A 25122-nucleotide genomic window follows, 5' to 3' on the forward strand; every position below is an offset into this window, starting at 1 on the left:
AGATGAGGGCACAGCAAAGACTGTAGGAGGGGGAGGGGAGGCGAGGCAGGGGGAGGGAGAAGAGGAAGAAAGTCTGCGTCCTTGCTGTCTAAAAAAGGAAATTCAGTGTCAGTGTTCATGAGCAGAACTGCTGGTGCAGAACAAAGCTATCTCAGTTGTTTAGGGTAGCAGGAGTGATGAGCAAGCAAGCACACTCCCATGCTTTCAGGAGGAAATGCTGCAAAGAAAGGAGGGAGAAGAATGACTTTTTCCTTTAGAAAATACTCACTGCTGCTTCAAGGTAGCTGCTTTTTGATACTACTTGGGCGTTAACATTATTACCCTGGGTAAAGACAGCCATGAAAAAACTCAGTAGGGAGATAAACAAGAAGAACAAATGGTAGTAAAAAATTCAGCATAATCTTGAGCTCATGAATGTGTTTTTTATGTATTAAAATTTCTCAGTTGATACATTCAGCTGTGCAGTGCTGTGAAACCTTTCAAAATGCAAGTAAAATTATGTTTTTTGTGGTAAGATTGTTGTGATATGTTGATGTGTTATCAACCTCTTATCAATGATCTTTTGTCTTCTGTTATATAAGTAGATGTATTTTGGGTGGAAATGTATAATAAATAAATAATAATATTAGATACTCAATCATACTGACTATAGAACCAACATCAGACATGCTTTCTGTGGGATCTCTTTAATGGAGTGAGCTTTATAGTAGTTTAAGACTTCAATATCATTACAGAATTATCTGCAACACACTTATGCAAAAGCTGCTGCTGCTGCTTCTACATCTATTATGTTACATATTTTTGCTGTCCTTCACCTGCTCCTTCTCGCAGTCACTAGGACGTTTCTGAGGTGTCTGAACCCATGTGCCCTGCACAGCAAACCCAGCACACTTGCCATGTTTGCACGGTGGGGCCTTGAGGAGAATAAAACAAACTGTGGAGGCAGCGAGAACACTGACTTAGCTATGTTGATACTCCTGTGTTGATATTGCTTAACCATCTGTTTGCTGTGTTATTGAGTATGCTTGGATAGATCAGCCCTTTCTCACAATTTCTTGTTTTGCACTTTATCACCATTTATCAAATAGTGTTTGACTGTTCTCCTGTAGTCTGTTTGCAGTTTGGGTCAGAGTGAATTTTTTTTTCCTATAGCAGCCTGATAGTAAGACTGAGTAATTCAGGCTGCAAAATGTTAGGGATTCAGATTTTTATTTTTAGTATTACCATCTCTCACTGCAAAATTGTTATTCTTTGAGTGTATAGAGTTCAGCTTATACATTTCCCAGGTATGTATTGCACTGGGTGAGATCTATCAATCTCACCCAGTTTCACCCAGTGAAACTTATGTATTACATAAGTTTCCATTTTCAAAGTTTGTCATGTGGAATTGGATGTTCAAGTGTATTTTTACTAGCCAGAATCGTTTTTGATTTTAATTTTGTCAAACTTGTAAGTTACAGAAAGTTCTCCTGCATTCTTTAGAACCATTATTTCAATTTACTTTGTTCCCCAGTGCACTTGGTGTTGAAACATCCTGTTAAGGTTTGTGGGGGTCCTCTGAGCCAGTGCATGTGAAGTTCAAGTCTTAATCCATGACTAAGGCATCCCCTGGCAGTACAAGTGATGGTGATTTAGTTCAATGTCAGCAAGGGGTTTAGTCTCTTTCTCTAAACAATTGATAATGCCTTGCTGAGTGAATAATTGTGTTAGGACTAATTTCCACAGAGCATTAGGTGCTACATTTCAGAAGAGATCACTGAACTTCTGAGTCAAACCAGTTTGGGTTCTTCTGAGACATGAGATGATTATTCAAACAAGTATGACTGTGTAATAAACACCTCTTTGTAGAATAAGTGCTAAACAAGGAATGGGTGGGCCCTATCCAGACAAAAATTTAGTTGCCTTATATAAATATTTAGTGGATGGTTAGTGTTGCAGTCTAAGATCAGTGTAATAGTTTTTCATTGGCAGAGGGGTGGGCAGGAGCACAATGTTGCTAAATGACAAGCTATTCTCATAAATTTCCAAATAATATGAACATTTATTTGTTCCAGTTGATGGATTGATGGTGACTAGTATGTATTTACAGTGAGTAAGAGCAGAGCTATAGTAGTGCTGATACAGAAATATCTTGAGTAGAGTTCACCCACATTATAATCTTCATATTGCTGCTGTTCCTATGCTGAACTGTCAGCTACAACCCACAGATCTATCAACTTGAGTCAAAGTTTCAGAGGCATCTTGGTTGTCTTATGATAGAAAAGCAACTTAATGAAGCTGAACAAGACAGAGGAGTTGTTTGTAAATCTACTAATCTGTCCTCATGTTTGTACTGAATTCTAAAGAAATAGGTGATCTTGTAGTTTATGCTTGGTTTGCCTGCGTCTTCCACCTGGTTTATATTGTGGGAGTGATCAAGAGAAAAAGGAAGTATGGCAAACATTGCCCAGAACACTCTAATCTCTGTATTTGGGCCAGAAAAAAAAGCTCTTAAGCCACTAGTGCTGCTGTAGTTAATGCCAGGACTTGCACCGATTCTGAAAACACTGTAAAATATAAAAGCTTCTTTGATGGCTAATGCTGTCCATAATTAACTTTTTGAGGTGTTGCACTGCTCAATTTCCATCTCAGCCACCCCAGGTAATATCAGCTTTCCACATGATAGGCTTTGGCTGAATGGTCCAAGGCCTGATTTTTGAAATGCTGAGTACCCATAATACTATTTAAGGTTAATGGGAGCACAGACTTCTCAGCAAAATGTAAAATCAGGCTTCTGCACTCAAACGGGAGATTTTAGTTTAGCAGTCACAAGATTGCTTAAATGATCAGTCTGAATTCTGGATTCCTTCTCAAACTGATTTTTTTTTCTTTTGCAGAGACTGAGTTATGTCCCATTATACCCCTTTGTTTTTATTAATTTTGTGAGCATTACTACTCTTTTAGTCAGTATACAGCTAGTAGAACAATTGGCACATAAAAGAAAGATAATTCAATTATAGTAGATTTATTTCTTCATAATGTTTTATGGCATTAGTCTTTTTTTTCTATTGGATTAAATGGCAAGAAATTAACTTCTGCTGACATGCTTAACAGTTAGAATAAGAAATAAAGCAATGTTCCTTTACCTGTGCCTGGTGGATTTTTCAAGGCACTGAACTATAGTGTTTTGGGCATGTAGGACAAAGTCTTTCTTTAAACATGCTCCTATTGATATTCTGTTGATAAGCATTATGTTCCCCAACTTGAAAACAACAATCCTCAATTCTTGTCTAGCCCAGCTGTTTGAGTTTTCCTATAGTAATCTAAGTTTCAGTTAAAAATACATCCTTGTTCATTCTTTGCCTTAGTCAGACTTGTTTTGTTGCCTTGATTTTCACTGAAACTATAGTATTTGTTTTGTTTCAAGCCAAATGGTCTGTTGGATCCTGTGATAAGTGCATCCAGTGGAAGATGGAGAAGCATCCACCAAATTCATACATGGCCTCTCATAAATATATTTTGTCTTTGCATTTTTAAAACAAATATACTCCTTTGGTGTGACTCTGGATTCTGCAAGGAAATCTGATTTTCTGTGGCTTAATTTGAGTGAGGTAAGTATTTAAATGCCTGATCTTCAACCCACAGATCAGCACTATCTGTATTCATGGCAGAAGAGAAAGGAATCACTATGAAGTTTCTAATCCCTGTTACTCCATAGTGCTAGGAGTTTCTTCTTTGAAGGTTATGGTTGAGTTTTCAGTGGCAGCATATTGAAACCATTGCAGGAGCTGCAGTATTAGTAGTACTCATTACAGCAAGATGCCTTACCCAACTAGAAAAACCTTCACTCTTTACACCTTAATGCACCCTTCCTCTTATTTTAGAATGCAGTAGAAACATTGTGTTATTAATTACATTTTCCCAAATGAACTTGCACATAAAGCTTAATTAAAACTTTGGGAGCTGCATTACACTAATGTGGTCTTGTAAACACAGCAGAATTCGCAATTGTGAGTGAGTAGCTGGTTACAGATTTGAAAATATTTATCCCCATTGTTATTTTTAAAGAATGTATGAGGAATTTGTACATTGGATTTGGTACAGCTCTGTCTACATTACAATGGCCATGTAGTAGTGTCATTTCTAATTCTGTAGCCACTTAGACTCATTTATCCCCAGAGCTGTTATTCCTAAATTGGGAGCAATTATCTTACTGGCTGAGAGACCTGAGAAAACAAGGAAAGAAATGGGTTCTTACATCCTATCAAAAAGCAGTGTTCATCATTAATGCTTCACATGTTCTGATGTCAGGTGTTTGCACAGCTCTCTCCCGTGGCTTACACTGTGTGAACATAGCACTGGAGGATGATTGAAACTGCTGAGTGTGATGAAAAGGTCATGTCTGAATTATGGCAAAAATCCAACAGTCCATCCATAGTAAAGCTGAGGAATTTTTCATATGGACAGTTAAAATATGTGTTTTGTCCTATTGTCACAGATGGAATGAACAGGGGAGGGGGCACATTTAATTCAGACAGCTGCAGAATGGCCATCATGTGGCTCTGGATGTCAGCAGTACAAGTAAACAGAGGTTTAATTCAAACATATTTTCATATCCCAGACTCCTAGTTCTGATTATCCATATCAGTAAGAGTGCAGGAGTAGGCCTTATTTTTCATGTTAATGGAATTCCATTTAGTGTGTTATTTATATGCTTTGCTTATAGTAAGTAACTGGCAAGCATCGAAAGTCTACTGCTAGAGCTTAATATTTAAAACAGATTGCACGGATGGGGTGGTTTTTAGCTACAGTGTTACTCACCCAGAAGAAACGCTGAGTGTTAACCCTGGCGATGACAAACCTGACAACATTTGGCGATCGTAAGCCCCGTGACAGAAGTTGTGCCATCTGCTGGCCAAGGAGGAAAGTGCTCGATAGGCGCTGCGGGCCTGGATAAAGCGCTCCAGCGTGATTCCGGCAGGAGGACAAGCTGGGAGTTTTACAGAGCTTTTCAGCAGCTGAGCAGGAACAGGCCTGGTCAGGAGTTTTCTCACAGCAGCTTCTTCCATCTGGAAGTGCTGTTTTGTGATAATTGAAACTTTCTATGGGAACATGTCAATGAGGAATGGAAATGTTCTGTTCCAAAAATATCTAAACATTCTGTTTCAGAATTTTTACACACAGAACACTGATTTTTACTCCAGAATGATTTTTAAAAGTAATTAGTTTTGTGAATTATATAAACAAATTGGACTTGTCATCTTTGTGTTAATGATGGAACCTCACATCATCACTATAGCACGTGGTAAACAACAGTTCAGTCCCGTGTCTCACTATGCGAGGTTGTGTATGTGTGCTCTGTGGGGAGAATACATCAAGAGTGTGACGGTCCTTTTATCACATATGGGAGACTGGAAATGGAAAAAAAAACTTTGTTTTCCTTATATTTGCTTCTTTATGTCTTTACTGTAATTTTGTATTAATTATTAAATTGCTACTGTTATTTAAAGAAAAACTGTTTTGAGCTGTTAGTAATTCAGTATACACAAAGAGATTCCAGTTACTGCCAAAATCATACCAATCAAATATTCAGAAGAAAAGAAGCAGAGAACTAAAGATAACTCTCAAGGCTTTCATTGGCATAGCTTTGTTAAGTTTAGTTCTTGTCAAAACAAGAAGATAGCCTTTGCATATTATGTTGCAAGGAAAGGAATGAATTATAAAGGTTGGATTTGATTAGTGATGGATCATGGGGTTATTGTTACTGTATCTTTCTTTAAAATTGGGCTTCAGCTAATTTTTATGACTTCTGAATGATTATTTTCAGAAAGAAAAGAAGTATAATGGTTCTGATACCATCAGTCATGATAGATATCTGTCTGTCTCCATCCATCCCTATGTGGCAATTATACCGTGTAAAAAAAATTTCAGAAGCACACAACCATGCTGAATTTTTTCTCACAGGCACTGTTTCTAATTTTAGATTTCCTTACTTTTTCAATACATTCTAATGAATTTTCTAATGCAATTAGAAAAACAGAGCCAGGCATTGAGAACGGGAGGTGCTATGCAGTAGCACAGTATTGTCTACACTGTCAGGGAATGCTTAGATTCAGGCAGTATGAGTTCTTTTCTGTGATGTGTTGGGGACTCTCCTGCACAAACAGAGAGACCCCCTCTCTTGCTTTTTATTTTTGTTCTTGCTCCCCTTCTTGAGTTCCTGTCTTTTATAATTCCTTGATGATTGTACCTTCACCCGCTTTTCCATCCCATTCACTCTGTTTCAATTTTTACCACTAATTTGCTATTTTCTTTTTTTCTTTTGTTCTTCTCACCCCAGCCATATCATGCCACCCTGCCTCTGTTCTTTCCACTTCTGTGTCTTCTGACCTTTCTTGGTAGCTATCGCCTCTCTGCAGATCATTCTTTGCCTGTTATGCCAAGACTCCTGATCCTGTTCCCATCTCTTTTGCCTTCTCTGAGTAGACCTCCCCTATCTAGTTCCTCCTCACTGACTGTAGAAGCACAGCACACAGAAGGACCCATTCCCAGCTGTTGACTATAAAGTCTTGATGCAACAGCAATCCTAGCAGCTGGGATGAGCAGAATTGCAGCTGTGGTGGAGGGCATTTCCACTGTGGTTTCAAGTAATGTGGTCTTTTAGAACAAAATCAGTGAAGTGTTATCATTTGTAGGACCTCACTGTGTCACTAACTCTTTATAGGATGGAGTAGCATTTCAAACTGGTGAACTTATCTGGCATTGAAGTATTTATTTATTTATTTCTGTGTGGGTTTTGGGTTTTTTCAGGTGAATAAGTTCTCACATCCATACAGAGGGAAAACACACTTTATTTCACAAGAAATATTTGGTGCCTTTTAGCTAATACATTGCACCAAAAACCTTTGGAAGATACCCAGAATAGAAAAATCTGTCCAGTCTCAAAATTATGCACAACCTAATAATGGAAGAAGGCATACAAATTTTAGGTGTCTCACGAGTTCATAATTTTGTCATCTGATCTGTAGTATTTGTGCATCTCTGCTGAATGAAAGTCTGGCAATCACTGTGCTTCTCTAGGAAGTTAACATAATATGTATAGGGAATAATAAACCTGCTTCATTTAGGATTCTCTCAGCTGTCCCTGTTATCTCATCCAACAGAACAACTGCTAGTGATAGACTGGTAGCAATATTGATTTGTTTAAAGAAATTAACAGGTAAAAAGGTTCCTTTGTTTTATTTTGTTCTTTAAATGATCCAGTCCAGTAAATTAGAGAAAAAAAAATTCACATATCAAAGAGAGGCACCCTTGTTCTATATTGTCTTGTTTTACCCATATTTGGTTGAGATTCTTTATGTAATCTGCAAAATTCTTTCTGCCATTGTTTTAAATATAATACAGTAAGACTTGATGCGGTGATTAAGTTTGTGTTTATAGAAAATTGAGGCAGATGAGTTACACAGATTTACATATTTGCAAATATATGCAAATACACAGTATTGCCATATGGTCTTAGGTCCCCAGAAGTGCTGGTGACCTACTTGAGTATTTCAGTTAACAGAATATGAGCTTTTGCCTCTTTGTGTTTTATACATTTCAAAAGGCAGTATTCTTCTTATTTTCTTTGTAACATTTCTGAAAAGGATCTTGCAATGTTTGAATTATGCTAAAGCATCTGCGAGATCAAAGTCTTCCTCGTTGTTTTCTGTAGCTGGATCGATGTTTTCTGCTGCAGAAGGCAAGAGATCCTCATTTGTGAATTCTCTGGGAAAGCTAGGAGGGGCTGGAAAGCCCACTAGTTGTTTCCATGGTTTTCCAGGACATCTGGGGCGAGGAGATTCTGGGCGATCTGGCAACCCATCAAATAAAGAAGTATCAGGAACAATTAGTGGCTCTGCAGGTCTACTGGTTTCCTCCCTTACAACCCCTGTACTAACCAGCTCCAGCACTGTTTCAGCACTAGATGATGGGAGGGTTTCATTTTGATTAAAACCCCTTTCGTTTGACTCCTCAGAAGATTTGGGGGTTGGATGTTTATGTTTATTCTTTTTACTGTGTTTTTTATGCCCACACCCATGGCCACTTCTGCGCCCACAATCAATGTCATGCCTATGCCTTTTGTCATTGTCATGATCCTTTTTAACTCCATGCCTGTGCTCATGCCTGTGTTTGTGCCTGTGTTTATGCTTAGGTTCACCTTCGCCTTCTGGTTCCTGTCCATTGTCTTTCCTCGTTTCTGTGCTAGGGCTTTGACTTTCTCCTTCATTTTTATCAGCATATGAAACTGCATGTGGCTGGCGTAGCGTCAAAGCGCTCCGGAAAGGTGTGAATCCAGGAGGCCTTCTTGCAAAGAACACCTAAAAAACATTGCAATAGTAGCCACATTTGTTACATGAAACAGAACAATTGCTTCAGATGTGGGAAATTCAGAAGCTGGCTCATTGCAGTACATGAAGCATTTAGCAAATTTTTAAACTAAAATCTAAACTAAACAAGTATCATTTCTGTGATAAGCATACAAAAATAAACATCCTCCAAATAATTCTGGAGTATTTTAGCAGCTAAAGAAAAATTTCCAAAGTTTTCTGATTATCACTGAAGTTTTGTCAGTGTAAGAGCAGAATTATACTACAGAGAGCAAAACACATGTACTGGTTTTAATTTATGAACAATACAGTTGGATTCTAGGATTAAATGTCCTGGCACTTGTTACACTCCCATGTATAGCACCAATTTATACTGAAAGTTAACACTTCTCTGAATACCATCATTGGCAGAATATACAGAAGATCTGTGTAATTTTGTTGTATAAAATGTAACTATTCAAATTTTTACTTCTAGATTTGGCATATTCATTTCAGAATACTGCCTGGAAATAACACACAGAGATTAAAGCTGATAATATCAAACATTCTGTTGTTTTTGAGTCATCTCTACTCCCTCATCAGTGTTCAACTTGAAGACAAAGGCTGTGAATGCATGGTGTACAGTCACTCTACAACACGAGTTTCTCTCCACCAAGTCTCTGATCATTGTCTAGCTGCAAATCAGAGTTATTTGAGTTGAAGCTAAATTTGAAAGTTGATACGGATAAAATATTGTAGTGAAAATAGGGAGGAGAGACATTAGTTGATACATAACAAATGAATATGTAGTTAGGAAGGTGCTGAGCACAGTGAAGTTATTAGTTATGAAGGCAGGGTAATCTGTCTTTATTCAGTGTCACACTGGAGTCTCTGCAATCCTCAGAAATATCTGATAATAAAAAATATTTGTATTCCATTGTGAGATTTTCAGACTGACTTGCATTCAGGACTAGTCCATCGTGGAGCTGAGTAGGAAGAAACTGGAAGATCCTTGTGCAGAGACTGACAGCTGCAGCAGGTGCCACTCCACTCATATGGAAAGATTCACAGAGCTTTGGAAGTTGGTAGGGTGTAATTATTGTGCCAGCAAATACATTTTTATTTCAGCTTTTAAACCTAGTATGAGTAGCAATTTGGGGGATTTGATGGGGCTTGATGCTCCAGAGCTTAACTGAGAATGCAGAGGAGCAGGCAACAGGCAGAACTTCTCCCTGTCCCAGTGTCTTTGTTTGTGTGATCACCTTGTTGGCCATCGTCTCACCTTGTGGTGAAACTGCTTTGAGGTAATAGGTTGTTGAGGTTAGAGGGTGAGAGAAAAGAGTGTGACATTAATGAGACTGTTAAAAGAACTGTGTTCCTTTGTTTTTTGTATAAAATATGGGATAATTTGGAATGGATAAATAATTTATTGACTACCTTTGTCCTACACTCTGCTTAATAAGATGGGTAATGAAGAAGAATCTTACCACTTGCTGCTCTTCAGAGCAGTTCACCTGGGGATAGATTTTGTCCTGCCATGGGATCACGTGAATTTGTGCGTCACATGACAGTGATGCCTGTTAACAAAACAAAATCAACACATTAAGGCAACAAAACTTCAGACACAAAGGAAGAGACTCGGGCCTGAAAAAGAAACTTTTTTAAAAATAATACTTTAAAATCCTTGGAAGTTTAACCGAGTGTTTATGAAATCTGTCTTAGTGATGGACACTTCTGTATTGGGACACATCACAGCTTAGCTTTTCAAGGTTGTAGTATGCCTGTGTGAAGACTTTAATTCGAATTTGAATTTCAGATTAAATCTTGAAAATTGGATTTTTCACCTCCATCACTTTTGGAGCACTAACTGCATAATATTCCCAAGAAATATTTTTTGAATGATATTCCTAAGAAATATTTTTTATTTATGGTGTTTCTTCTACCAAAAATTGGGAAATTGGGAAATTTAAATAAAGCATTATTTTTTTCTTTTTAGTGCCTGCTGCACTAACAAATTCTAAAATCTCACAGGTAAGCACTGTTCATATGGTGGGAAAAGAGATGGTAGATAAAGGCCCTCTCCCCAAACAACCTCCGTGCCAATGGTTTCTGGCCCTATCAGCATTCCTTTCCAGTGTCCAGAGCATATTTTCTCACTATCAACAGCATGGCACGCACTCCAGAAATGTCATTCCTTTGCTCACAAGTAACAGTTCAGTCTCATGTTTTCCTTAACTGCAAGTCCACAGAGTCGGGAGTATTGCAGCTATTTCATTTGGCAGCAGCCTTCTGCTCTCCTTTCTTTGATTGATTATTATCAAAAGAAAGTTCCTTTGGTTTTGCAGCAAGCACTGATCCTGCAGCTGCAGTTCAAGTTTCAAGATTTCTTAACTTGGGTTACAAACAGTGAAAGCTGCCCTTCTTCTTGGAACAAAAGTTTACTGAAAGAGGTAACAGAACCCAGGATGTGATTTTACTTAAGCGTTTCCAGTTTCTGATGCAAATGAATTTGTCCATAAGAAACATTACAGTTGGCAAGATTATCATTACTTACACTGTTTGATGTGGCTGTACAGTCTTCATTAAGTTTTTCAAACTCACTCTTAGAGCAGTTTGTCTTCCAGACTGTAAATTTTACTCGATACTTTTTTCCTGCAACCACCTGAAAAATTATCAAGAAAGCTTTCTGCACTAAAGGCATTTTATTAAAAAGGTTTCACAGGAAAGATTATTTTCTACAAGCTTATACTACTTGAATTCTACAAGTCCTAACCACTGGACCAACATATGTGAAGAACAATATTAAAATATTTGGCACTAAACTTATCTGCTTCTAATCAAGCAACTTATTTACTCCAGTTCCTATTCTCAAAAATTCTATCACTGAAGCTGAAGGAAACAGAAAAGGTCAGAATAATATTGGGCCCACAGTTATTAAATGTCTGCAGTAATTTCATTAGTAACAGATGAAATCATTAGTGATAGCACTGTAGAGAGCCAAATACGATGTCAGAAAAGTGGAATGTGAGTAAAACAAAGTGTGTGATGAACAGGCTCAGTTGAAAATGAACCTATTTGCCAAACGCATTAAAGAGAGAAACTGCATGGGTTCAAGAATGTGCCTGCTATGAGTTCTCATAGTATTTTTCACAGAGCTTGAAATAATATATCTTCCTTCGGGGACTTCAGGCAAGACATGAAATTCTATTTTCCTGAAATCTATTTTAAATGTGTATGCATGCTAATATCAGTCATGATCAGGAAAGTCAGAAGGAAGAAAAAAGTTTGAAAGAAGAAAAGGCACAGATATTATCAGTAAGATAATATGAGCTGTTTGGAAAAATTCTGGTGTGCTTTTAGTGCCTTCTCCAGTGATACCTCATGCTCAGGAGTAGTTAGGACCAAGTATTTTCTGAACTACTCCACTGCAAATTTTCAATTCTATCCTAAACTTCTGTTTTGCTGTGTTGGGACAGTAAACAAGGCTTATGCAAACACTGACCAGTATTATCCCCCTGATTCCTCGTCCTTTATCAAGTTCTATTTATCTGTATGTATTAAGTTATGCACAGATGTCCTTTTCTGAATCTAGCTAGAGTATTATTGGCAGCACAATCAGTATATGAAATAACATATTTCTAAGGGAAATTAAAATGCCTCATTTTGGACCATACAACAACTGTAGCGTGGACACGACACTGCTTAAAATAACGTGGAGAGTATTGGTGTGGTGGATCAAGGGAGTAGTCCCGTCTAATAAAACTTTTATACTTTAAAAGTCTAAGGTATGTTACGAATGTAAAAAGTAGGGTAGATACACAGAAATCAAATGCCCTGAGCCAACCTTCTTCACATCCTTTTAAAATCATTTTGTGTTAAGAAAAAAAGAACATTCAAGAAAATTCAATAAATTTTTGAATGCAAGCCAGTATGGATTAGATTTTACAAGAAAAATTGCATGGATATTTCAGTAACCTCATGTATCAGCACTTAGACAAAAACATTATTTCAAATCTAAATACAAACTTTAGGTAACATTCAGCTCAGGCCAATAATAATGTCATGTTTGTTCCTCATCTCTGTGATGTATCCCAACCTGAACTGTCGCTGATCGTATTTCTCCACCTTTATAGTAGAAGTCATCATTGCTCTCTGAATTATACTTCTCTGTAGAAACCTTCAGTAGTTCCTTCAGTTCGGGACTGTCATTTGGGATCGTCCTTGGACAACCTGGGCAAATGGCAGCAACTACCGTTTCTTCAACTGAAAGAGAACAACAGGTTTCAGATCTAAGGAACATAAGGTTCAATGTAGATAAAGGCTGGGAAAAACAATTATAAAGCTCTGCTTTCTGGAACTCTTCATATTTGCGTCTATGAAATGAAAAGAAAATATATTTGAGTTTTATATGATCAGCAATATCACATCTTGGTTATCTAAAAGAACATCAGCACCTACTGTCACCTGGGACATTTAACAACAGTTCTCTTGTAGAAACAAGAATTGCATGTGCCAGTTGTAGGTAGCCAGAAAATGTGGAGACGGAACAGCTACATGTATGGAAAGATCTGATTTGGATGAAACAAGAGGTGCATGTAACTGGCAGTGAATTTGTGTGTTGAATAAAATCTAGTCTGAATGGGTGAGAATGCAGCATTTACTATATGGAACAATATCTGTGTCCAGATGGGCTGGAGAAAAAAGTAACAATACATACACTGAAAACTGTGGAACTTTCAAAACTGATAGTGCCCAGTACATACCTGGAAGCTTGCAGTCACTGGCGGTATCTACAATCTCTGCCTGAAGATTCTGAAATGCTTTGGCCTCACATTTAGCTACACGCTGGAGTCAAAAATGCAAAACAGGTCCTTGTTATTTAGAAATAATGAACAAACTCACATCCTAATACCTTCCTGCTAACAGAATAAGTCAAGCATGCTTCTAATAATTCCTTCCTTCCTTGCTTCCTCCCTCCCTCCCTCCCTTCCTCCCTCCAACAGACAGTCTGTGGCAATAAATAATCAGAGTTCAAAAGGACCACTCAAAGAAAATAACACCCTAAAAGAAAAGCCAAATGAACTATTTATATGTGTTCATTAAAGAAAAAAATGAGAATGTCTACAAGCCAAAATCATATTTTATGGAGAACATCATGGAATTTCTGTCTCAAACTCTAAAGACTAAAAAGAAAATTACACAATTATCAAATCAAACATTACTGAGTTTCTTGTATTTTCTCAGGTCTTCTAAAGGAACCATGGTAGATAACTTGCTTAAAACTGCCTTGATATCTTAAAGCTTGAAGAAATATTGATAGTGGGGTTCTTTTAAAGATTATACAGCCTCAAACCAATTCCACCATTCCAGTTATTAAAAACAGTAATAAGGAAAGAACTAGGGGCAATGAATACATCCAGGAAAAACTGAGGTTTTGTGGTAAGCAGAAGTCATATTTTGCAGATTTGCCAAAGTTCTACAAAGCATCAGCAAAGGTGGGTAAAGAGATCTCTTGATATACAGAGATTTTAAGAAAGGTTTTGGTGAAATCCTTTATCAAAGACTAAAGAAACCCAATTAACCATAAAATAAGAAGGAAGACTTAAAATTCAGACCTTAGGACCATGACAGTTATTTGAAAATGTAATTATAAAAAATCTACTTAGTAGTATTTTAGAAAAACTAATGAAGAATAATGTCAAGGCTTATTATCCAGGTTAAAGGGATTGACATAATGTACCAGTATAGCTCAGTGGTTCATATGTGTGTTGAATACAGGGTGCAATTCTGGCCCTCCCATTTGAAGTTTAATAGTACAGAGCTAAATAAAGGTATGAGAAAACTTCCTTGAAATTTGGTCATTCCAAGGTGCGGAATATTCTTGAAACATGGTATTCTAATATCTGTCAGTGATCTACTGGTAAGTTCAGGGGATAAGTGCTTATGATCTAATTCCAGAAGGCCTGTGTGACCAAAGCAGTATGTGAGTGAGGCAGTGCTCCTGCAGTAGGTGAGGTGACGGAAGTCATCACCTCTGGGTGACAGCTGGAGAAACTCAGACTCAAGCTGGTGAAGTAACTTGCTTAAGGTCTAAGGGCACATGGGTAGTGGAGGGATTTGCTTCAGCTAGTCCGACTCTCACGCTTCTGTTATTTCCCAGTGCTGTCATTCTTTCCTTTTTTGATCAATACATCTGAAACATTCTTGAGATGTACAAGGATTAATTTTTGAACAGGAGAGGCTCTTGAAAGTAACACTCAATGGTGCATTTCCTTAACAGCTGAAATGGATGCCATTCTGTCCCTCCCATTTCCCACCACTGTTCATAGTGACTCTGCATTCCTGCCCTCTGCCTTGTATTTGCAAAATTGTTTTTGTGAAGCCCTCATGAGCTGGTTCAGCGAGATCAGTTGAGAAAGGAAGCCTCTATTTTCATTATGGCTCCTTCAGTTCCAGGTCAGTGAAGCCAAAATAGTACCTGTGTTTTGCAGCACTGTTTAGCTGGATTATGTATAAATTATGTTAATACATTTCTTCTGAAGCTATTATTTGGACTGTAGTAAAGGTTAAGTAATAATTCAGCTACTGACTTTTCTGAGAAAATATGTCTTAGGCTGGAAATTTTGCTAATTATAATTATCACTTCTTGGGCTGTACATAAGTAACTCCTGGAATACCTGGATAAAAACTTCTCAAGGGATTTATTATTTGGGTAAGACTGGTCCGATTCTGTGGTGTAATCTGTAAACCTTTCAGTGGTCCTCTTAGTCACTGATTCAGAAGACATGGATGTCCCAGTTACATAAACAGTTATGTGTAAGACTGGATTTAAACTTTGTTTGTGAAATGAAGCAAGACTATAAGTATTTTCTTGAGTCAGATCTCAGTGATTAATTGTTAATGTGATATTTTCTTGATAAACAGATTTTTGAGATTACTTACACCTCTAGAAGTGATTTTGCATTCCGGAGTTAAATCTTGAAATTGGTCTTTGGAGCAATTAGTCTCCTCAATTTCATATCTAATTACATAATTCCATCCAGCTACCACCTGGAAGAGATATTTAGGTTATATATTATGTAAAACAATGCAAACTTGAAAGTTAAACTATTACATGAGGTTAGCAAAGAAAGCAAAACTACTCATCTAGTGCCTTCTATCTATCAAATCACTTCGCACTCATTAAGCCACAGATTGTTTGTGGACAGCAAAAAACCATCTTGTCCTTGCAGTACAAAATGTAAACTAAGTCCTGCTTTTATTAGAAGTGCACTTTGTATTTGGTGTCCACTTCTGGCAAGCCTGCAGCCTCACACTGCTGGGTCTCTTGAGCTTTCCTCCAAAGATCTGTTAGTTATTACTGCCCGTGACAGGAAGCTGGACTAGATCGATGACTACAGTAACACAGCCTGGCAAGTCCTGCATTCCTGAGCACGGGACACAGTAAAACACTATCTGAATAATGTAACTTTATACTGCTGGCATCATTTTTTGTTGAGTGTTCTGCATTTATCATCTACCCATAATTGTGTCTATCCTGGGCTTTACCTTCCCACACACACTGTTTTGTCCAGGTTCATAACCCTTTTTAAAATTTTTCTCTCCAGGAAGCTGTTCCATTTTCCTAACAGTGGCTACCTCTTCTCAGCCATGAAACCTCTCCAAATCATAGTGTTGGGCCAGGTAACATTGTATTAAAGAGGAAAAACAATCAAATATATGAACTTGTTATCCCAGATCAGTTGAAGTGGAGCGCTCTGACCTTTCTCTGTTTGCCAGAGGTGACATGATGGTTCTCTTTCCAGCTGCTGGATTGCAGTCTGTCTGCAACACTTTGCCATGTGGCTTAAATGTTGTGCAAGTTTGTCTTTCAGCAAAGAGGATTGCTGCCATCAGTAAATATAACAAGGACAGTCTGGTTTAAATCATGAGTCAAGCTGACATGAGATCAGAAGTTTCGTTTTGGCTTACTAAATATACACAGGTCCAAAGAAAGGGGTCTGTGTTTGCTGTTGGGTTGTACACTACTTAAAAACCAAATAAGAAACTTTAATTTCTAGCAGTGTCACACCAATCCATAGGAGAGCCTTTCACAGGGAAGGAATTATTGCATGAAATACCAGATGACACAGAATTTCTGCAACCTTAGTAGTCATTCCTTGCAAAGCAGATATTCCCATGAGCAGAAATTTTGCAGCAAGTGGCATGCTGGGGTTTTGGGTTCTCTTACCCATTTTTCCTAGGTGGGGTTTACCTGTCCTATAGCACATAGCAGCTGCTGACAAATGGGCCCTATTGCCTGCAAAAACAGAGATGCCTGCTGCTGTTTGAGAGGCTGGTGAGTGTGAGAGACATCTGTGCAGGCTGGCAGCTTTGGCTCAGCCCCTAGGAGGGATCTGCTCCTGCTGGAGCCTCAGGGCAAGGCCAAAGGAAATATCCAGGAGGGTTTGAGATGATACAGGTTGTATGTGCCAGATGAGAATGCAAGTAAACTGGTGCTAAACACTGTTTAGAAGCAACGGCAGATTTTAAAAAAAGTGTATACTATCAGTTGAGAGCTCTGAAAATCCAGTAGGTAACTGTTAATGATTCCTTATAAATTAAGATAATTATTTACTGAGTCTACCCTCTATATGCATTTTGTATGCCTTAAAATCAGAAACACACACAAAACAAACAAGGTACCTGCTTTGGGTTGGATTATTTCTGTAAAATGTAGAGAAAAATAATGCACAAACCTGTCTTTTAGCTTCTTTTATTTCCACAAGCTTAAAAAGGGCAAGTTCATCACTGTGCTTGTTAAACTTTTGAATGGCTTTTTTCAGAATTTCTGACACTTCTGAACCATCACTTGATATATGATGAAAGCATCCAAGACATGGAGCCTCAGTAAGTCTTATCTTTGACACATCTGGAAAAGAAAAACCAAAAAACATAGGGCATTATGCAAAACAGCCTTAGGTTTTCATTTTTCCTATCTGGGAGTGAGCAAGAACATTTCCTGCTTTTAACTGGTGAGATAAGCAAACCCTCTATTCCAGTTTCAAGGCCTACAAAGACATTTTTATATTTAGGAACATGCTCTGGTTGTGGTGGCAGGGGCCATCCATTACCTTAGGGTCCAGGCGTGGTTTTGGCGGTAAGCCCCATTCCAGCAATTACTGAATTTCAGAAAAATCTTGCGTGTAGTTTTGACACCATTAAGGAAGGTACATTACTCATTCAGGGAGCCAGTGGAGGCTACAGCTAAGGGAATGGTCTTCAGATTCTTCAAAGCTCACCCACAGTGTGCAGCTGCTTGCTGTCCTCACCGCGTTTCAGAAGGGGGACTTCAGCAGAAGTGTTTGGGCTCACCCGTGTGAGCTGCTGTGACTCTGAGTGCCCCAGGGACTGCAGTTGGACTCTTCTGCTGTCCCTACCAGTCACTGTGGCTGCCAGCTACCACTTGGTGCTACCTTCAGGCTAAACCAGCTGGACTGGCTGTGAATAGACAAGCTTGACAGGGATGCTCAAACTCCTGTTTCCTACTACTAATCCTATTAACTCTCTTTCCTTTCTGGTAATCATGGACTGGATTTTCATAAATTAATTTTATAGTTCAGCACATAAATTAATTTCACAAGTCAGTGAGCTTGAGAATGGAAGTGGGACAATATGTGGTCTCTGTGGAATTGAAATAAAATTTATGTGCCTGATCTTCAGCTGGCATAAACTGGCTTAAAGCAAGTTATGCCAGTTTGCACCAGCCAGGAAACCAGTCCAGGGTCAGTTAGATCAAACTCTTGCACCAAAGAGGCTGAACAGTGTGGTACCAATACCGTGGGGAAATCCCTCATCTGTCAGGTGTGACCAAAGTATGTCTTATGTTGACTCAGTAATGACAAATAGATACCTTACAGAAAAGTATGACCACGTTTTCAGTAAGCAGTCACAAAGGAGATAATGAACCAACAGCACCCCCTCTTCTAGACCAGCTGCAGTCTCAGCACTTTCATTAGGACTATGCTGAACAAACGTGTATTATTTTCCAGAGTTGGTATAACTTGGTAAGAAGAGATGAGTTCCTTAGGCTGAACACCTGATTAATTTAATTTATATATGGGGATTTTTTGCTTTCTAAGCAAAGATTCAAATGCAGATTTCCCATGTTCTCTGCGGGATTCACACAACTTTTGCTGGCAACTAGGTGTCACCATTGCCCTACAAATGCAGCATTTGTTCAATGCAGAACATGGAGTTTGTGCACTGCAGTTCCTAGAAGGACACTGTAGGTAAAGCCATTTCAGCTTTAAACAAGATAGCTAGGAACAAAAAGCATATACCGGCTGCCCAACATCTCAGAAATTGGGGAGAATATTTCTGAAGTTAATAGTTCGATGGATGTTTTAAAGTGAGCTTGGGTATATCTTTCAGAGCACCAGGCACAGAGATCTCAGTTGGAAATCTTTAAAACAATGTTATTTCTTTTTAATAAGGAGAATTCCTATTTGAATGTAAAAGTCATATGAGTGTCTTATAGGTGAAAAATGTAGCATTTCTTATTGTTAAGGTGTAAAAGATCCATCTCTTACATAATTACATCACTGCCAGATTTCTGTTTTGTAAATGAATTTTTTTTATTTTCTTGCTTGGGGTAAATATTTGTTTTGGTAAACTTTACCAGCAAGAATTCATTAATTTTCAGTTTGGAGAAAATGAAGGTGCAATTTTGTCATACCAAGTATTTTCCAGTAATTCCTCAGATAATTTTATGTTTAAAAAAGTAAGGACAGAAAGTTGAATTGTGACAAGTTGCATCCAGTCTCTTAAGTTATTAGTATGCTTTTGGTCTTAAGCAAACTAATTTTAATTTGGCATAATTCTAGTGCTTGAAGAAACTTACTACACATACATGCTGAATTTTATTACCCTGGGCAGAAACTGCCTGTGCTTCACTGATTTAGTCTATATGTGTATAACAGTGAAGTGAAATTTTTTCTTTAACCAATAATTGCTTACAAAAAATTATTTATAAATGTCTGGCTAGCATGATAAGGAGCTTCTACCTTTAAAATTACCTGAAAGTCTCAGTATTGTATATTCCATTTTTATTTGTAAATGTATTTGTTAAAAGCTATCCCAAATCATTACATACCTGAGAAAATTTTGCACTCTTGTGAAACATTAGTTGTTTTATCAGCATCATTCATATGAACTCGAGCTGTGCATTCTCCTGTTTTCTGCAAAAACATATGGCAACAATTGTCTGAAACTTGCTAAATAAAAATACAGTGCTTTAGCTATTGAACACAGCTGACAGTTGCAGACTGATTTTGGGGAAGAGGTTCACGTGTATATTCGTAGTAATGTCTAACTTGCTGTTTTGTTACTGAAAAAGGATCAGTTTTGTTGATTGTGAGGAAAATAGGGGATAAACTGAGCAGATGACTTAAATGATGCTTTGGATTTGTATGATGTGCATTGATTAACTAAAGACTTTACAGTCAGAATAATGGAAATGAACACATACCCATGACTAAAGGCTGTATAAACCATGCATTTATCCATTTTCCTCTCTACTCGTACGAGGTATGCAGCAATGACCATGGCCTTTCACAGAGATTCAAATCATATTGTCACCATGTTTCCTTCCTGTGCACTGTGTGAAGGAGCAGTGCCATGCCCTGGGAATGTGCAGTGTCCCTGCAGTGTGTGTCCCCATTGTACCTCCCTTGGGTGCCCTCTGGCAGCACAAGCCAGAGGCTTGTGCTTGGCACTGCTGAAAGCCCTCTGCCAAAATTTCTGCCACAGTGGCTTCCATGCCAGCGTTTGGTTGTGCAAGTTTCCATGATACATAATTAATACCAAGTTTTACAGTCCTTACACTCTCACAGTGCACAAATCTTATGTTGGATTTATCGTGAACCTTCATATTGAAGCACTGAAATGTTCCTTTCTGCATAAATTCAGGATTGTACCAGAAAACTCAGGACAATAATGGTTAATTTTGGGGTTGTAAACATTTCTGCACTTTAGTCTTATAAGCTCTCTAAAGCAACACAGCAAAAAAAGTTAATTTTTCTACTGTATTTTCCCCAGGCAATTGTGGTCCTGGTCCTTATGTTTCTGCACAGAGAACTTTTAAAGAGAAGAGATACTTACAGCCTCTGCAGATACTTTGTAATGACACTGTTGCCAGTGTTTGTTTTCCTCAGCGGTGCAAGTGCTTTCAAGTATTCTGTATTTCACATAGAACTGTGGGTCAGGTCCTGCCTGGATTAAAACAATATACATGTCATCATTTGCATGGTAATAAACCAAGTGGAAAGATAAGAGTTTAAAAAAAGTAAATACTATTATTTAGTTACCTTAAATTTTATAGTGTGGTTCCCATTAGGTGCTGGCCTCTCGGATCTTGGTAGTTCAAATATTAACTTACCTAATTATATTACTTAGCCTATACCTAAAATGACAATTTATTGGTATAAAGCATACAATATGCTTAACTGGCTTCATTTTAACTTGTAGTACCAATGGGTTTAGAACCAAAGAGAAGTGGTTACGTTTCATACTCTCATTCAAATGTACTCCAAAAAAGCCATTTTGGGTGGCTGCTTGGCTAGTTAGCATAATTACCAGCTTGGACTGTGCTCCTGTCTGACTCCCTCGCTCTCACTCTTGGCCTTCTCCCAGATCCGTCCACTTTCTTTCTGTACAGCTCCCCTGGCAGCCCAGAGGCAGCCTGGCAGTGCCCAAACAGCCTCTGCTCAGTGGTACCTGGGAACTTCAGCTGCCCAGCCTGCCCGGGAAGGGGGAGCAGAGATGTGCTCTGGAGACAGCCTTGAGCAGTGCCTGCGGTTTTCTACAGGCATTGGAGGCCTGGCTGCAGGGCAGGACAGCCTCAGGAATCCCATAAGATGAAATAAAAAACATTAAGCAAAATTTGGCCTGGCCAGTGTAAGTACTTCAGAATTTGGTAAATCAGTAGTGGGTATTTTCTCCTTGCCATAAACCAGGTAGCAGGCCTGTGCCTACAGGTGACAGTGACAACACTGTAAGGTTTGTGGTTCATCCTCTAGAGAATATATAAAGTCAGAAGTTACTAACCTTTTACAGCCACTAAAAATGCTCTGCCAATGTGACTTTTCAAATACAAACAGGCAGCTGCTGTAGTTTAGCACCGATTATTCTAAAATACCCAGTTATTTTTCTCTGTCTCTGCTGGGAGGATTAAATTATAATTCTTGCCTTAGTGCTACCAAAAAATGAGGCTGAGCTGATGTGGTTGGCATATTTACACTGATGCAGCAGACGCAGAATTATATTCTGCCTTCTCTTAATTCCTGTTGTGTATTGCTATAGGTACAAAGAAGTGTAGAGGTACCTCATGTAATACTTGTAAAAAAGGATAAAAGGAGCTCTAAAAATATAATAGACTTAGTCCTCAACAGGTAGAAATTGACTTTTATGGAATTAGATCAGATTACACTATTTGGGATTTAAAAAGAGCCAAATTCTGTTCTCTGCTACAGTGTTCTAAATCTGCAATAAATCAGCTCAGGAAGTAAGCGAAGTAAGAAAAGACATTGTTTCTGTATTATTTGTTATTAGTTCATTACATTACTATTATGAACAACTGTGCCTTTAACTGGGGCAGGTTTAGTCTTTCACTGGTAAGCTTTTATGTTTTATTACCTTGTCAATAATGAATGTACATGAATATGTAATAACCAGCTATTTAATTAATGCATTCAACATTGTGAGACTAGTGAGAAGTAAAATCAGTACTTTTTTTAGAAAAAGAACCTCAAATATGAAGAAATTTCAATTGTAGATTCCTTTTCTCTGTTTTTTACTTAATATCATAATCTGATCAATGACTCTAAGTAATAATTGATTTCCACTATGTATCTTTTAAGAAAAGGAAAAATGGCTATCTAGAGAAGGAAAGATGAATAATAATTGCAATAAATATGTATTCTTAAAAATATAGCATTGTTTAAGATAAAATTCTGAAACTTCTATCTCTCCTTTGGGAACACCAGCAAAAGGAAGGTAGGTGGTACTACAGCTCTGATACAGAGATATTTGCATTTGGCTGTTGTTAAGAATAAGAACGTTAAGAATGTTCAGTGAGACTATTCATTTACTTAATGTTAATTATATAAAGTGTTTTCTGATTTTACTCTTTGTCTCCACATGCCAAAATCTCCTGTGTAAACAGGAACACAAGAGGGCAGGTGCCAGGAGATGTGGGTAATTTGCTGTGTTTAGCAATGCATGGCTCCTTTCTGAGGTCAATTTCTGTCTGGGTAAAAGTGTCTTGTGATTTTGGAGTGCAAAATATTCTCTCTAACACTGGATTTCTTGTGGCTTACATCTGAAAATCCAATCCAGTGGAAAAAAATGCTAATGTTATTTTCATGTAAAATAATGCTTGTCATTATTATGGTAATACCATCTTTGTATACCTCTCCGAGGTAAATACTCTTTTGTTTGATTAAGACTATATAGAAGGACTCCAGGCAAAGGATCATGTTGCATTCTTCTTTCTTCTGTAATTTTAGCTGTCACCCTATTTGAGTACAATACCACCTACTGCTTCTAGATAGATCTGTGACTTAGGACTGGTGTCAATCAAATAGTATTCACAAACAAGTCAGAATATTGCCAAACTTTATCAGGTGATTCTCCTTTATGTGCGGCACCAGCTCTTCCCAAATCAAGATTATATTAATATTTTTTATAAGTGTGGTTTTGCCATTGGGCTGAAAACCTTACAGATGATGGAAAGGGGTAGAATTCCCAACAAAGAAAAAAGAGAGCAGAGTGGAATAGTAAGACAAATTGTGTTGGTGATAGAAATTTTCTATTCTTTAGTCCTTACATTAGTAAGCAATTCACCAACACACAGAGTTCTGCTGATAAAAACATAATATACACCCCTGCTTGTCAGGGGAACAAGTATCTTACTGTGCAAGTCACTTTGATTTTTTTAAAACATTTTTGGTAGACACTTTGCTGTCATGCTTGCCCCCTTACAAATGAGATGGAGATAAGCCGATTCAGAGTGCATAAACAATTCCAGCTTTTTTTTTTTTTTTTTTTTTTTTTTTTTGCAAAATCTACTTACAGTTCTCTTGGCTTCCATCACCACGTATAGAGCAAATTGGTTACCAGTTGCTCTGTCTCCATTGTATTTCTTCAGTGCTGCGTCAACAGCTTTAAAGACATCAGGGTCATCACAGTCCGAAAACTCAAATGCAAGAGGAATGGCTCTGCTAGAGAAAAAACTACAGCAGAGTACTAGTACAATGAAGGCCTTCATAACTGGATGAAAAAGGGCCCCTGAATTACAAGGATCTTTAAGAACCAAATGGAAAAGGAATGCCTGACAGGATTTTAGTCACCTCTTCTGTTTTTCAGGAGCAGTAGTTAAGTAAACAGAATGAGTGGGTTGCTGGGGTTGGTTGGCTCTCATCATACCCTGTTTATACTGCAAATAAACTTCTGAGTTTATCTAAATAAACTTTGTTTGTTCACCAGAATGACACTAAGGTTATCCACCTGCCATCAAGATAACAGGATAAATGGCTGCAGCTGGGGACCAGTTTAGGCAAAGTAAAGCAAAAGAGAAAGAAGTGGCTGTAGCTTTCTGACTTCTTAACACCTAAGCTGCTACTGAGAATGAATTTTACAAGGCTTAAATAAAACATCCAGGAAGGTCACAGTAGTAATGAAGTTTTGGACAACAACCTTGTAAATTTTATCGATCTGTTTAGTGTTCAGGTTGCAACAGTTCTGAGAACTATAGTACTCAGAACGTTTGAAAAGTCTTTGGACGCGTGCACATGGTTGAATGGCACAAAACCCTTCAATAGCACTTGATAAACCTTGTCCTTCATGGTCCTACTGGGAAGTCCATCTCTGCTGCCATGTGGAGACTGCCTGGCTTAAGGATTAGTCAGTGATCATAGTGCTTTGTTATTGTTACAGATATGTGTCACATGAGAACAAAGGGTTAAACACTATCGCCTGAGTCTGGTCAAGCCAGGATTAGAGATGGCTGAGAACTGGTGCTTGTCTCCCCTGTGTGGCACCAAATAGCTTTGCTTTGGGTCTGTGAACATCTTGGGATTGCCTTGGCTCCTGTGTTCCAGCTGTTTCTTGCTGTATTGCGTTTGTGTGGCAAGGTTTTGATAGCAGGGGATTACAGGAGTGGCTTCTGTGAGAAGCTGCTGGAAGCCTCTCCTTCGTCTGACAGAGCCAATGCCAGTCAGTTCCAAGATGGATCCAGTTCTGGCCAAGATTGAGTCCATCGGTGCTGGTGGTAGTGCCTCTGGGATAACATAGTGGTGAAGGAAAAAAAAACCCAAAAAAAAAAAAAAAAAGGAAAGAATGGGGAAGAGAAGAGTGAGATTATGTGAGAAAAACAGCTATGCAAATCCCACAGCCTGTGAAGAACGTGTGGGAGGAGCTGCTGTGGGTGAGGAGCAGAGATTTTCCTGCAGCCTATGGAGCAGAAGGTGGGGAGGCAGCTGTGCCCCTACAACCCCTGGAGGTCAGTGGTGGAGCAGGGATTCACCTGCAGCTCATGGAGGACCCCACACCAGAGCAGGTGGATGCCCAGGGGAGGCTATGACCCTGTGGAAGCCTGGGCTGGAGCGCTTTGTTCCTAAAGGACTGCACATCATGGAAAGGACCTGCACTGGATCAGTTCATGAAGGACTGCCTCCAATGGGGCAAGGGAAGAGTGTAAGGAGTCCTTATCCTGAGGAAAAAGGAGGGGCAGAAGCAACACATGATGAGCTGACTG

General features: G+C 38.4%; 1 protein-coding gene and 2 long non-coding RNA genes across 4 annotated transcripts in view; 2 read left to right on the top strand and 1 right to left on the bottom strand.

The window, feature by feature from the left end:
- Positions 1 to 25122, top strand: part of LOC137479821 (uncharacterized) — a 131851-nt gene that overhangs the window by 4782 nt on the left and 101947 nt on the right. The window lies entirely within an intron of this gene.
- Positions 5 to 10023, top strand: LOC137479822 (uncharacterized). Its single transcript, XR_011002544.1, has 2 exons — positions 5 to 280; positions 8824 to 10023. It is a non-coding gene; the product is annotated as an uncharacterized lncRNA (long non-coding RNA).
- Positions 7203 to 23747, bottom strand: KNG1 (kininogen 1). Of its 2 annotated transcripts, XM_068200418.1 has the most exons (11): positions 23440 to 23737; positions 20469 to 20579; positions 19462 to 19546; positions 17066 to 17238; positions 15270 to 15377; positions 13091 to 13172; positions 12424 to 12590; positions 10882 to 10989; positions 9815 to 9904; positions 8180 to 8339; positions 7203 to 7831 (listed from the first exon to the last, which is right to left on the bottom strand). In XM_068200418.1, exons 1-11 carry the CDS (start codon positions 23632 to 23634, stop codon positions 7644 to 7646), a joined length of 1467 nt encoding a protein of 488 aa, XP_068056519.1. In that variant the 5' UTR covers positions 23635 to 23737; the 3' UTR covers positions 7203 to 7643. The 2 variants fall into 2 exon arrangements, with proteins under 2 accessions (XP_068056519.1, XP_068056518.1); XM_068200417.1 differs by having other exon boundaries at positions 7203 to 8339; positions 23440 to 23747.

The sequence above is a fragment of the Anomalospiza imberbis genome, chromosome 10 (genome assembly GCF_031753505.1).
Source record: "Anomalospiza imberbis isolate Cuckoo-Finch-1a 21T00152 chromosome 10, ASM3175350v1, whole genome shotgun sequence".
Classification (NCBI taxonomy): Eukaryota; Metazoa; Chordata; class Aves; order Passeriformes; family Viduidae; genus Anomalospiza; species Anomalospiza imberbis.